Source organism: Oncorhynchus clarkii, chromosome 2 (assembly GCF_045791955.1).
Source record: "Oncorhynchus clarkii lewisi isolate Uvic-CL-2024 chromosome 2, UVic_Ocla_1.0, whole genome shotgun sequence".
NCBI lineage: Eukaryota > Metazoa > Chordata > Actinopteri > Salmoniformes > Salmonidae > Oncorhynchus > Oncorhynchus clarkii.
The window spans coordinates 28,441,842-28,455,073 of record NC_092148.1 but is presented as its reverse complement, the minus strand read 5'-3'; the positions used below and the strand labels follow the sequence as shown (position 1 = coordinate 28,455,073).

General features: G+C 42.1%; 1 protein-coding gene across 1 annotated transcript; it reads left to right on the top strand.

The window, feature by feature from the left end:
- The first annotated feature begins 3,099 nt into the window (after window positions 1-3,099).
- Window positions 3,100-12,796, top strand: LOC139380732 (serine/threonine-protein kinase dyf-5-like). The gene is made up of 6 exons (XM_071123712.1): window positions 3,100-3,294; window positions 10,475-10,620; window positions 10,801-10,939; window positions 11,146-11,253; window positions 11,424-12,378; window positions 12,410-12,796. Exons 2-6 carry the CDS (start codon window positions 10,475-10,477, stop codon window positions 12,622-12,624), a joined length of 1,563 nt encoding a protein of 520 aa, XP_070979813.1. The 5' UTR covers window positions 3,100-3,294; the 3' UTR covers window positions 12,625-12,796.
- Window positions 12,797-13,232: the final 436 nt, after the last annotated feature.

Sequence of the window (13,232 nt, the reverse complement as noted above, 5' to 3'; positions counted from 1 at the left end):
AATACAGGCACAGAATGAGTGTGGGAAATGATTTAAGACTGAGGTTCTCTCCAATACAACCCAAGATTGCAGAGTTATGTGCATCCTTTCAAGCACACCCTTCTCATTAACCTGTGGTGAGTTCATCACAATTTTCAATGAACAAATAAAGTTTTATATGTTAGAGGGCTAAATAAAGAGCAAAATTATTGATTATTATTATATTATTATTTGTGCTCTGGTCCTATAAGAGATCTTTGTCACTTCCCACGAGCCAGGTTGTGACAAAAACTCACACTCATTCTTATGTTTAATAAATGTATTGTATATTGTGTGTGTGGCAGGCTTACAATGATGGCAAAAACATTTGAGAGTGTGCTGACTCTGGTGCTAGAGAGGGTACGCAGCTGGAGGTTGAATATTTGAAGGGGTACGGGACTGAAGAAAGTTTGGGAACCACTGCTCTTTATGGTAGAGTGGCCAGACGGAAGCCACTTTTCAGTAATAGTCACATGACAACCCGCTTGGAGTTTGCCAAAACGCACCTAAAGACTCTCGACCATGAGAAACAAGATTATCTGGTCTGATGAAACCAAGATTGAACTTTTTGGCCTGATTGCCAAGCGTCACGTCTGGAGGAAACCTGACACCATCCCTACGTCGAAGCATGGTGGTGGCAGCATCATGCTGTGGGGATGTTTTTCAGAAGCAGGGATTGGGAGACTAGTCAGGATCGAGGCAAAGATGAACAGAGCAAAATACAGAGAGATCCTTGATGAAAACCTGCTCTAAAGCTCTCAGGACCTCAGACTGGGTCGAAGGTTTACCTTCCAACGGAACAACGACCCTAAGCACACAGCAAAGACAACGCAGGAGTGGCTTCGGGACAAGTCTCTGAATGTACTTGAGTGGCCCAGCCAAAGCCAGGACTTTAACCAGATCTAAAATACATGTGCAGCAATGCTCCCCATCCAACCTGACAGAGCACGAGAAGATTTGCAAAGAAGAATTAGAAAAACTTTCCAAATACAGGTGTGCCAAGCTTGTAGAGTCATACAAGGAAGCTTGGAGGCTGCAAAAATTTGGAAGAAAGTCTAAAAACCTGTTTTTGCTTGGTCATTATGGGGTATTGTGTGAAGATTGATGAGGGGGAAACTATTTAATCAATTTTAGAATAAGGCAGTAATTTAACATAATTTGGGAAAAGTCAAGGGGTCTGAATACTGAATCCGAATGCACTGTACATTGGAGAAAAACTGCCACTTAAGTTTTGTGGTCAGTTTGCATTACCTTGTAAGTTTAATTAAAATATAGTGGCTGGTGAGGGTCTACTTGGGGAGAGTGGGTCCACCGAGAGACTGAAGTGAGAAGAGTGGAGGCCCCACACACACGCCTCAGAGAAGTGTCTGATGCCCTCCCAGTCACTCCATCACAATCCCCTTGATAGAGCCCCTCTCCACTCTCACCAATAACCACCATTGAATCTTAGCTATCATGCCAAACAAGGAATAATAATGACTCGACATCCTCTCCTAATCTGTTCAGAACTCTTTTTCATTTTGAAAGTCACAAAAATGTATACAATTACACTGTAGTATAATTAAATCCTTCCTTCTCCCGCTACCAAGCCAAACCCATCCCTCTCCACCTCCCCTCCCTGTTTTCTCTCCCCTTTACCCCACCCAAGCCAAGCTTTTCTCAACTTCCCATGCTTTCGCATTAATTCCTGCCCAATTTATACCTAATGCATCCACACACCCATTCTCTCCCATCCTCCTACACATATTCATATTCACCATCCCACACTCTTCCCTCATCCGTCCATTCATATACACAAACACACACACACACACTCCCTCACACACATCCATAGAACAGTTATTGACACATGCTATATTTCCCCCTTTGAATTGTCTTTTCAGTGTCCATGTAGTCCATGGCATTGGCTACTTCTATCGTTACTTCATAGAGAAGAACAGTTATTTGGGGAAAGTAAAGTATAGATTGAATTTGGGGGAGGAGAAAATGATATTGTCTCAATTTACAATAAGCTGGTCTAAAACATCACTGTATGTAGCCTGATGCGCTCATCGTTATTTCCTACGACTTCTTCTCAGAGCAGGGTGCTCCCTTCCAACTGGGAAGGTTTCTTGTAGCTTGATTAGGGCTTCATCTGCGCTTGTGAATTCCATCCTTTGCGTTCCCTTCCATACCTACAGTACTGCCGGGAAGCGGGGGTTGAGATTTGATTCCCTCTTCCTCCTTTTCCTCCTTGACTGTTGAAACAGAATGTATCGCTTGTGGGTTTTTTTCTCAGCCTAGCAGATAGGTCTTGGAAGAATCAAACGGACTGGCCTTGGATTTTGATCTCCTTTCCCCCATGTTGACTTGGATAGTTCCAAAGCTTGACAACAGATTGTAGCAGTTAATTTGTTTTGGTGAGCATTGAGAGCATTTTAGCTATGTTTTCCTGGATATCCTTTAACTGTTTATTACTCTCATTTGCATCTCCATGTTGCTCCTTGTCTTTTGCTCTGGGAGAATTATTATAATACATTTTTTAATTGAACCTTTATTTAACTAGGCATGTCAGTTAAGGACAAAATCTTATTTACAGTGACGGCCTACACCGGCCAAACCCGGGCCAATTGTGCGCCGCCTTATGGGACTCCCAATCACAGCCGGTTGTTATACAGCCTGGATTCAAACCAGGGTGTCTGTAGTGACGTCTCTAGCACTGAGATGCAGTGCCTTAGACCGCTGTGCCACTCAATTTATCGATTATAGAGGCTTAATTTGAACGTTGTTGTCTGGCTTCTACATATAACCACAGTTTTGTCGGTACAAAACAGACATACTCACTCCCCATGCTTCCTATACAAACATGCGCCTGGCACATTTTCTCTATGAATGACACACCACATTCTCCGTAATTTCCAAAGAAATGGGCATGACTACTTTAGGGGTGGGGCAGAGGAGACGTAAAAAACACAGACATCTGTATTCTCTTATGTTTAAACCTGACGCACCAAGACAGCAGCCGTTCCTGAACTAAACTGACAGAGGTTGAGGTAAGGATATTTTAATAGAATTTGATCTTAAAGTCCAGGTAGCAGATAATGGACATCTGGTGCTGTATATTCATTTAACTAATATAGCCACATGGGTTTAAACTAGAAATATTCTTTGTTAGAGGCAGTGTTTATTATTCTAATGTGTTGTCATTCCCAACATCAAATATTTTCATATAATTTTAGTATTGGGAATTAGGGGACAAATTATATCTGATGGCAGGCCACGAATGGTCACTGAAAGGTATCTACCTCTCTTGATATACTAATGTCTCTCCCTCAGACAGCTTTGCTCCTATTCATCATCTCTGACTTTTACATTTCGAATTCCTACTCTTGCTTTTTCTTGCTGTGACTATTGCTCTGTATCTTTCTGTGTCTCTGTGTCTAATCTATATTGATACTATGTGTCACGCCCTGACCATAGAGAGCTGTTTATTCTCTGTTGGTTGGGGCGTGATAGTGACTAGGGTGGGTCATCTCGGTGATTAATGTTTTATGTTGGCCTGGTATGGTTCCCAATCAGAGACAGCTGTTTATCGTCTCTGATTGGGGATCATATTTAGGTAGCCATTCTCCTCATTGTGTTTGTGGGATCTTGTCTACAGTTAGTTGCCTGTGTGCACACCAGTAGCTTCACGTTTTGTTTGTGCTTTATTGTTTTTGTTTGAGTTTCGGTTTCCGTTTCCGTTTATTAAAATATGTGGAACTCTAAGCATGCTGTGCCTTGGTCCAATCATTATAACGAACGTGACACTATGCCAATGAATGACAAATGGTTGACTCACAACACAGCATGTGACTTTTTTGTGACTTTGTAGTTTGACAACATTTGACTGTGCTGGCATAAATAGGGTACTGTACTATCAGGGATCTGGGAATTCCTCAATTAGAGTTGGTTGGTTTTGAATGGTTTAGAATACCAGGTTAGATTTTCAACAGAACGTCCACCTTACTATGTGAGAAACTGTATGTGCAATTCTTCTGATCTACAGTTGGCAACACTGTTTGCTTTAGTTTGTAGTCAACAGACACACCCTTCTCACCCACTTCATTATCATCTTTTGTTTCGAATTCTCTCTTTGTCTTTGTAACTTTGTGATAATTGACTCTGTAGGGTGTACTTACCGCAGAGCCGTACCGTTTTGTGCCCCACCTGTTTAGCAAAATTACCTGTTTTGCATGTTATTTGGGCATTAATACATGTCACATATCAGTTTGCAAACAATGTAAAAAATTAAATAATCACTGAGTTAATAAAGCCACATACAAACATGGTCTCTTTTTTGCTTTCTTGAGTAAGGTAGCTCCAAAATGCAGGTGTTTCAGCTTAGCTCAGTGCTTTCAGTGGTGGTGGGGCAGCTAGCGGAAAATAAGGCGAGTACGGGTTGGTAATGTTCTCTAGTTGCGTCGTGATTGGCTCAGTGTTCTGTCACTCATGGGTACACTACGTTACCGCAAAATCTACGGGGAGAGCTCGAAAATTCAAGCCCCTTGGGTGCTGCCATAGAGTTATATTAGAAGTGGCCATCCAAGAAGGGTCAAGGTTGTTAGCAGTTGATGTTATTCTTCAATAACACAAACTCCAAAGCAAATCAGGGGGAGAAAAATTGGTTTATTTGAGAAGGACAAATCATAGATGTTATGTTGAGTGATAGATGTTCAGTCTCCCTTGTCCTCAGCTTTTCTCCACAGAACAAAGGAACATGATGCCATTTATAACCCCCCCCCCCCCCCCCCCCCTCCACCACCACCACCCTGGCCTGGCGTTGACCAATCAGAAGTCCTTGCAGTACAACTGGGACAATAGCCAAATAACAAGTATCCTGCCCCAGACTCAATGTACAGAACGTCGCACACGTAGCTCTGAGTTCAGGAGTGGCATTCCACAGATTCTAAACAGCTGTTGAACTGAAACCCAACTCCTATTTACAATTCCCTATTGACCATTAGTACTCTAGTTTTAGTCCTCTCATCCTCTGCGTTGTGTATTTATCTTCAAAATATTCTTATAAGGTCATTGGCCACAGATAAAATTACATCAAATCCCGTTATATCTACAGTAGCTTTGGACTGATCATGTCAACATCATACTTTCAAAGCTAGCAGTCATCATTATGTATCAATTATGAAGAGACATTATAGATAAAACGTATCGGTGCTTATTGGCCATTGGACATAAACATTACACAACAACTTTGAAATCGCAAATTCAACATTGAGTAGTTTGGAAGGAATCAGTAGCTAACTGCAAGCATTGCAAATCAATCACTAGCCTTCTATTCAGTGGAGTGGATGTGTAGTCCAAGTCTGGGTTTAATGGCTTATTTTCCAAGCTTAAAAGGATAAACATTCAACATTGGCCATGCTGTCAATCCAGAGATCAAGACAACTGGGAAATCTGAAAAAAATGAGCTCCGACTGAGAAAATTAGTTTTGAACGGTCATCCAACTCGGATTTCCACGTCGGGAAATCAAGCTTCAACCTGAAGATCACTAACGGCATGATTCAACATTTTTTCCCCAGTTGCCTTGAAATCCGTAGAATGCCAGACTTTGATGACAAAGTTTATGACAAAATTTACCCACGAAGGACCGCCGTGCCACCTTCCACTTCAAGTTAGCACAAGAACGTAAATTCAAAAATGTCTTGTATGCTGCTACATAAATTATGTTATATGCCAGGGAGATATGTATACTGTAGCTAAGAAAGCAATACTAAGTGTATGTTGTGTAGTAAGCTGTTAGTAGCCCATGTGCCTTACCCTAATAATTTGGTCCCTGTTCCCCTCATAATTTAGCCTAATGTTCTGACTTGGTGGTGCACATGTGGCCTTTAACCTGTTTTTTGATAAATGTTATCATTGAACATTGTAAGAGCTTTCATTGTCTGCTTATATGCCCCCTTTATTTATCCTACGGTTCTGACTTGGTGTACAGGGAGAATACTGTAAGAATGGTCCATGTTCTGAAATCTGGTGCTGTACATTTCAAAAGTGCTGAACAAATAGTTATATTGACAACGTCCGGCCAGGCTCGCTCATTAATGTCTTAATCTAAAGTACGGACTGCCTCTTATCTACTCTTCATCCTATTATGCCATAGCGTGTGCATCTCAATTGTCAGTAGAAACCATATTTGTTTAAGCAAGTCATCCATATCAGGTATGTTTTTTAAAAGGCAGTGAATGAGGTTGAATTAACTGTTTCTCTGCTAGTCAAGGCTCCGCTGATAGCCATGTGTAGCGGTGGTAAGGTGTTGGGACTGCAGTTGGGACAACTTTATGTAGGCCCTAACAGTTTGTGGGCACCGTTTGTCACCGTTATAGTCCAATTCATGTATTGTTTAGTTGTGTAGTGGTTTTGCTGGCATCCATCTAAAATAATTTGGGGGAGTTTGCCCCACCAAGATTTACATGCTAAAATCGCCACTGCAACAATAGTATATGCCTCGCACACTTTCTCTGTGTATGACAGACTGACCACATTCTCTGTCATTTCCCGAGAAAGGAGCATGATTACTTTAGTGGTCGCACAGAGGAGAGGTAATTTTATGTTTACACCTGACACAGCAAGACAGCAGCCTAAACCTGAACTAAACTGACAGAGATAAGGATAATTTAATAGGATTTGATCTTAAATTCCAGGTAGCAGATAATGGACCTTATCTGACATTAATGTAGTTGGTGCTGCATATTAATTTAACTAAAATAAATGGGTTCCTACTTGAAAAATGATTTATTAGTTTCAGTTTATGCAACCCGCATATAAAAATTGTAATTGTCATGACTCACACAGTAGAGGAACATATTGCCTGTAGCCTACTGTACATGGTAACCTGAAACACACCATGTGGCACTTCATTTCACTTAGTTATGGAAAACGGCAGTTTTTTTTTCCTCCAAAATATTCACAACATATTGACACAATTGCAATCTTATTTCAGCAATAACATGTGGAAAAACATTTGCGTAAACGCTATCAAGCCAACAGCAGACGAAACAGAAAGTGAATTCTCTCCTCCCTCTCTCCCCAGTTTTAGCATGCGGATAACACTGTCTAGCTGGTTAGGTTTAGGATATTTACTTCCTATGTATAACAAGGAAGAAGTTAATCAACTTTGCTTTTGAAAAATAGAACAAAGGAGATTTTGTGTGTTGTATCAGTATCCAATGAACTCAGGTTAGTGGCATCTTAATTGGGGAGGACAGGTTTGTGGTTATGGCTGGAGTGGAATGGGGGAAGGGTATCAAGTACATCAAACACATGTCATTCCATTCACTCCATTCAAGCCATTATTATGAGCCGTCTTCCCCTCAGCAGCCTCCACTGAATGAAATGTATGTCATGTAAAGAGGGTTGAAGTTATTGCTCTATTTTAGAGGTGTCAATGTAATTTGCCAAATGTGGCCATTTCTGTAAAAGCTAATGTTAGGAAAACTGCACATTGCAGGAAATAAATGGCATTTTCATATTCTGCATGTTCATAGTTGAACAATTACCTTTTTGTTTGAATACTGTAGCATAAGCTCTGAATTCATTATTGTAATATGTTGACATTCCCAACATGATTTAAAAAAAAAAATCATTGTAGTGTTGAGAACAGAAGTAGGGGCCACATTATATCTGATGGCAGGCCACAAATGGTCACTGAAAGGTACACAACATGATCAAAAGTATCGTGCTCGTAGAACATCTCATTCCAAAATCATGGGCATTAACATGGAGTTAGTACCCCCTTTGCTGCTATAACAACCTCCACTCTTCTGGGAAGGCTTTCCACTAGATGTTGAAACATTGCTGCGTAGACTTGCTGCCATTCAGCCACAAATAATAGAAGGTCAGCATCCCGGAGTTGCCTCTTCACTGTTGACGTTGAGACTGGTGTTTTGCGTGTACTATTTAATGAAGCTGCCAGTTGGGGACTTGTGAATCATCTGTTTCTCAAACTAGATACTCTAATGTACTTGTCCTCTTGCTCAGTTGTGCACAGGGGCCTCCCACTCCTCTTTCTATTCTGGTTAGAGTCAGTTTGCGCTGTTCTGTGAAGGGAGTAGTACACATCGTTGTACGAGATCTTCAGTTTCTTGGCAATTTCTCGCATGGAATAGCCTTCATTTTTCAGAACAAGAATAAACTGATGAGTTTCAGAAGAAAGTTATTTGTTTCTGGACATTTTGATCCTGTAATCGACCCCACAAATGCTGATACTCAACTAGTCTAAAGAAGGCCAGTTTTATTGCTTCTTTAATCAGGACAACAGTTTTCAGCTATGCTAACATAATTGAAAAAGGGTTTTCTAATGATCAATTAGCCTTTTAAAATGCTAAACTTGGATTAGCTAACACAAAGTGCCATTGGAACACAGGAGTGATGGATGCTGATAATGGGCCTCTGCACACCTATGTAGATATAGAAAATAGCAAATCAGCTGTTTCCAGCTACAATAGTCATTTACAACATTAACAATGTCTACACTGTATTTCTGGTCAACTTAATGTTATTTCAATGGACAAAAAAATGCAGCTTTTCTTTCAAAAACAAGAACATTTCTAATTGACCCCAACATTTTGAATGGTAGTGTAAGTATTCAGACCCTTTAGTCAGTACTTTGTTGAAGCACGTTTGGCAGCGATTACAGCCTCGAGTATTCTTGGGTATGACGCTACAAGCTTGGCACACCTGTATTTGGGGAGTTTTTCCCATTCTTCTCTGCAGATCCTCTCAGGCTCTGTCAGGTTGTATGCAGAGTGTTGCTGCACAGCTATTTTTAGTTCTCTCCAGAGATGTTCGATCAGGTTCAAGTCCTGGTTCTGGCTGGACCACTCAAGGACATTCAGAGAGTTGTACCGAAACCATTCTTGCTTTGTCTTGGCTGCGTGCTTAGGGTCATTGTTCTGTTGGAAAGTGAACCTTCACCCCTGTCTGAGGTCCTGAGTGCTCTGGAGTAGGTTTTCATCAAGGATCTCTCTTTACTTTGCTCTGTTCATCTTTCCCTCGATCCTGACTAGTCACCCAGTCCCTGCCCTTGAATAACATCCCCACAGCATGATGCTACCACCATCATGCTTCACTGTAGGGATGGTGTCAGGTTTCCTCGCTTGGCATTCAGGCCAAAGAGTTCAATCATGGTTTCATCAGACCAGAAAATCTTGTTTCTCATGGTCTGAGAGTCTTTAGGTTGCCTTTTGGCAAACTCCATGCGGGCTGTCAAGTGCCTTTTTCTGAGGAGTGGCCTCCGTCTGGCCACTCTACCATAAAGGCCTGTTGCAGAGATGGTTGTCCTTCTGGAAGATTCTCCCATCTCCACAGAGGAACTCTGGAGCTCTGTCAGAGTGACCATCAGGTTCTTGGTCACCTCTCTGACCAAGGCCCTTCTCCCCCAGTTGCTCAGTTTGGCCGGGTGGCGAGTCTTGGTGGTTCCAAACGTCTTCCATTTAAGAATGATGGAGGCCGCTGTGTTCTTTGGGACCTTCAATGCTTTAGGAATGTTTTGGTACCCTTCCACAGATCTGTGCCTCAAAACATGCCTGTCTCTGAGTTCTACGGACAATCCCTTTGACCTCATGGTTTGGTTTTTGCTCTGACATGCAATGCCAACTTATATAGTCAGGTGTGTACATTTCCAAATCATGTCCAATCAATTTAATTTACCACAGGTGGACTCCAATCAAGTTGTAGAAACATCTCAAGGATGATTGATGAAAACAGGATGCACCTGAGCTCAATTTCAAGTCTCATAGCAAAGGGTCTGAATACTTATGTAAATAAGGTATTTATTTTTTATACATTTGCAAAGATTTCTCCAAACCTGTTTTCACTTTGTCATTATGGGGTATTGTGTGCAGATTGCTGAGGATTTGTATTTGTTTAATCCATTTTGGAATAAGGCTGTAATGTAACAAAATGTGGAAAAAGTCAAGGGGTCTAAATACTTTCCGAAGGCACTGTATTGATACTACGCCAACGACACATACACAGCAGTGACTTTTTTGTTCCTGTGTAGTTTGACAACATTTGACTGTGCTGGCATAAATAGTGCTAGCAGGGATTTAGGAATGCCTCAGAGTTGGTTGTTTTTAATGGATTAGAATACCAGTATGATTTTCAACAGAATTTCCACCTTACTATATGATAAACTGTCCGTAGAATTCCTCTGTTCTACAGTTTCAGCACTGTTTGCTTTAATTTGTAGTCAACATGCACACCCTTCTCTCCCACTTCATTATCCTTTTCTGTTTGGAATTCTCTCTTTGTAACTTTGAGAGAAGTGACTCTGTTGGGTGTACTTACCGCTACTTACCCTAACAACAGTAATACGATAAAATGTTGTGCAGAAGTGAATGCTTTTGTTGTTTTTGGTCACAATATTTAACATTTCTATTGGATCTTGACCTCACTGCCCACTCCCCACCAAACCCCTAGATGGCGTACTCCACCAAAACTCTTGCTGCTGGCAGCTTTGGGAAGGTATACAAGGAGAAGTACAATGACACCTGGGCTGCAATCAAGAAGGTGCCACAACACTTAATCAATAGGAGAGATCTGGAGAGAGAGTGTCAAGTATACAAGTGAGTGTGACAGACAATGTGCTATCATGGTATGTTGCTAAAAGGTGATGACGTCAGAGATGGTGTTGACGAGGGTGCTGATGAAAAGTTAATTACAGAAGTGCTTGGTTTTGCTGTAGTCCAATGCCTCTCATAACCCTTTCTCTCCGTTTTCTTTCACACTGTGACCTGGGACACCAGAAAGGCAATTCATCCTAACATAGTGAAGCTTCTGGGTAATCCAACACTCAAGGACTCAAAGTGGATCATCCCCATGGAGTTCATCTTTGGAGAGGAACTGGAGACAACCATCTTCAAATCACAAAAATCTAAAATACAGGTAGGTCTATGGATCCCACTGCTGCCACCAAACATGCATGCGACAGTGTTGATGAAAGTTCACAGAGCAAAACGTTTGTCTGAAATATCTGATTGAACAAGTATCTATGCCAACAGGATTTTCAGGGGGCCTTCCCAACTTTATGAAAACATTTCTATGTGCAAGTTAGCTCATCGGTTGATAATCAAAGCCTTTATTCCCCACAGTTGACTCCATCTATAAAGGCCACCATCATCACAGGCATGTGTGAAGGACTGCTTCACCTACACAGCAAAGACATCGTCCATCAGGACCTCAAGCCCGAGAACATCATGGTGAGAAAGGCAATAAAGTTGTTTTTGTTGTTCTGATGTTCGTCATTAATGATGCAAGACTTTAGAAGCAGTTGTCCATCTGTTGTTTATCACTATCACATTATCACTGTAAATAAATAGACTAGATATAAAACTATATTTCTCCACCCCTCTCAAATGATCTCTTCCAGGTAGAGCATGATTCTCACAGAGCTGTGATCATTGATATGGGACTTGCCAAATTCTTCCGCAATGGCCTAAATTCTGCCATGGATATGGGCAATGAGGCCTACTCTCCACCTGAGGTCCTGCAGAGGAGGGGCCAGAGAGATCAGCGCTCGGACGTGTGGGCTATGGGTAAAATCATTACCGAACTTTATGCCAGAGTCAGGCTGTACACCCCCAGTGTCTGTCCAACTAAGATCCAGGAGACCCTCAGTCTCCAAGGCCAGCAGTACTGTAACGCTGTCTGTAGGATGGTGCAGAGAGACCCCACAGTGCGGGCCACCATGGCCGGAATCATGCCGGAGATACAAAGGGCAGGGATAGATAGCGGTGCCGGCAACACCGGGGGGGAAAAAAGAGGACATCTTCTGATACCCTTTCCTCACACTCAGGTAAAAGACACCTTGCCACGTCCTCAAGCTCCTGTACAGCGTTCACCATCTCCATCGAGATTTGAGCGCAATGCTTTACCAAGGTCTGAGGCCAAGACGCTAGTGGGGCCTCCTGCGCGAGCGCCTTCTCCATCGAGATGGGAGCGTACAGCTTCTCCAAAGCCTGAGGTCAAGACGCTAGTGCGAGATCCTGCGCGAGCACCTTCTCCATCGAGATGGGAGCGTACAGCTTCTCCAAAGCCTGAGGTCAAGACGCTAGTGCGAGCTCCTGCACGAGCACCTTCTCCATCGAGATGGGAGCGTACAGCTTCTCCAAAGCCTGAGGTCAAGACGCTAGTGCGAGCTCCTGTGCGAGCACCTTCTCCATCGAGATGGGAGCGTGCAGCCTTGCCAAAGACTGAGTTGAAGTTTGAGGTGAAGAGAACACTGCAACCACAACCCGTACAGCGTTCACCTTCCCTGTCAAGATGGGAGCGAGCAGCCTTGCCAAAGCCTGAGGTCAAGAACTCACCAACTCCCCTTCCAAAAGGTAGACCATGGTAATACTCTGGTTCGATCAGGCATAGCTCAACCCAATCAAAATGTCATGAAACAGCTTCTCTACGAAGAGGCCTTGAAGGGTCTCCCATGCCCACTCCCAACAACAGGCGGGGTGCGAATCCGCCGTTATGAGCAAAGGAATGGGGAAGTGGAGACTTGGGAGCAAAAGGAGGTGGAGACTGAAGGAGGGAGGATAGTCAAGTTTGAGGATGTGAAGTTTAACAAGAAGTCGTAAGTAGGTTATTGACAGTTTGTGAAATAGTAGGGAGTTGATTTGACTCTGCTTCTCCAGAGCAACAACAATAAAAGTTGTATTGCACTATTAAGAAGGAAACCTGAGGTTGAGTAAGGATTCAAGAATGATGTTGAAGGACTATATCACTTTACAGTATTGCTACAATGTTGCACATCTGGTTAGGTACCAGTTTGCAGAGGAAACTGGAGTCAATAACTCTAATCTGTGAATGTTTCTGAAATCTCATCCCTCTTGCAAATCAGTTTTATCTTTAGCTTGATATCATTCATTTGACTGTGAACATAGTAAAAAACATTTTTGTATCTTCTAAGACAAGAGATCTTACATTTAGCTTACAATTAAGAATTAAAGTCATATTTTCACAAATATATGCTGTGTTATATCCTCTTTACAATATGGTGGAAAACTTGCAAGATTATGTTATAATGCTTTTATTGCATCAAATGGCTGTTTTATGCAACAGAAGAGAGGGTTCTTAACTATTGTGTGTGTGTGTGTTCTACTGAGGATGTACCTCTGGGAGATAACACTGACAGGAGATTTACAGGGAGAGATGGTTCCAGTTTGGAGTTTGGAGTCAGAGGGCC

What these genes read in the sequence shown, in the direction of transcription:
- LOC139380732 (XM_071123712.1), top strand. Translation starts at nt 10,475, where the DNA reads ATGGCGTACTCCACCAAAACTCTTGCTGCTGGCAGCTTTGGGAAGGTA. An exon ending in AGAGAGTGTCAAGTATACAA is followed by an intron (nt 10,621 to 10,800) that starts GTGAGTGTGACA and finishes CTGGGACACCAG; the next exon opens with AAAGGCAATTCATCCTAACA. An exon ending in TCAAGCCCGAGAACATCATG is followed by an intron (nt 11,254 to 11,423) that starts GTGAGAAAGGCA and finishes GATCTCTTCCAG; the next exon opens with GTAGAGCATGATTCTCACAG.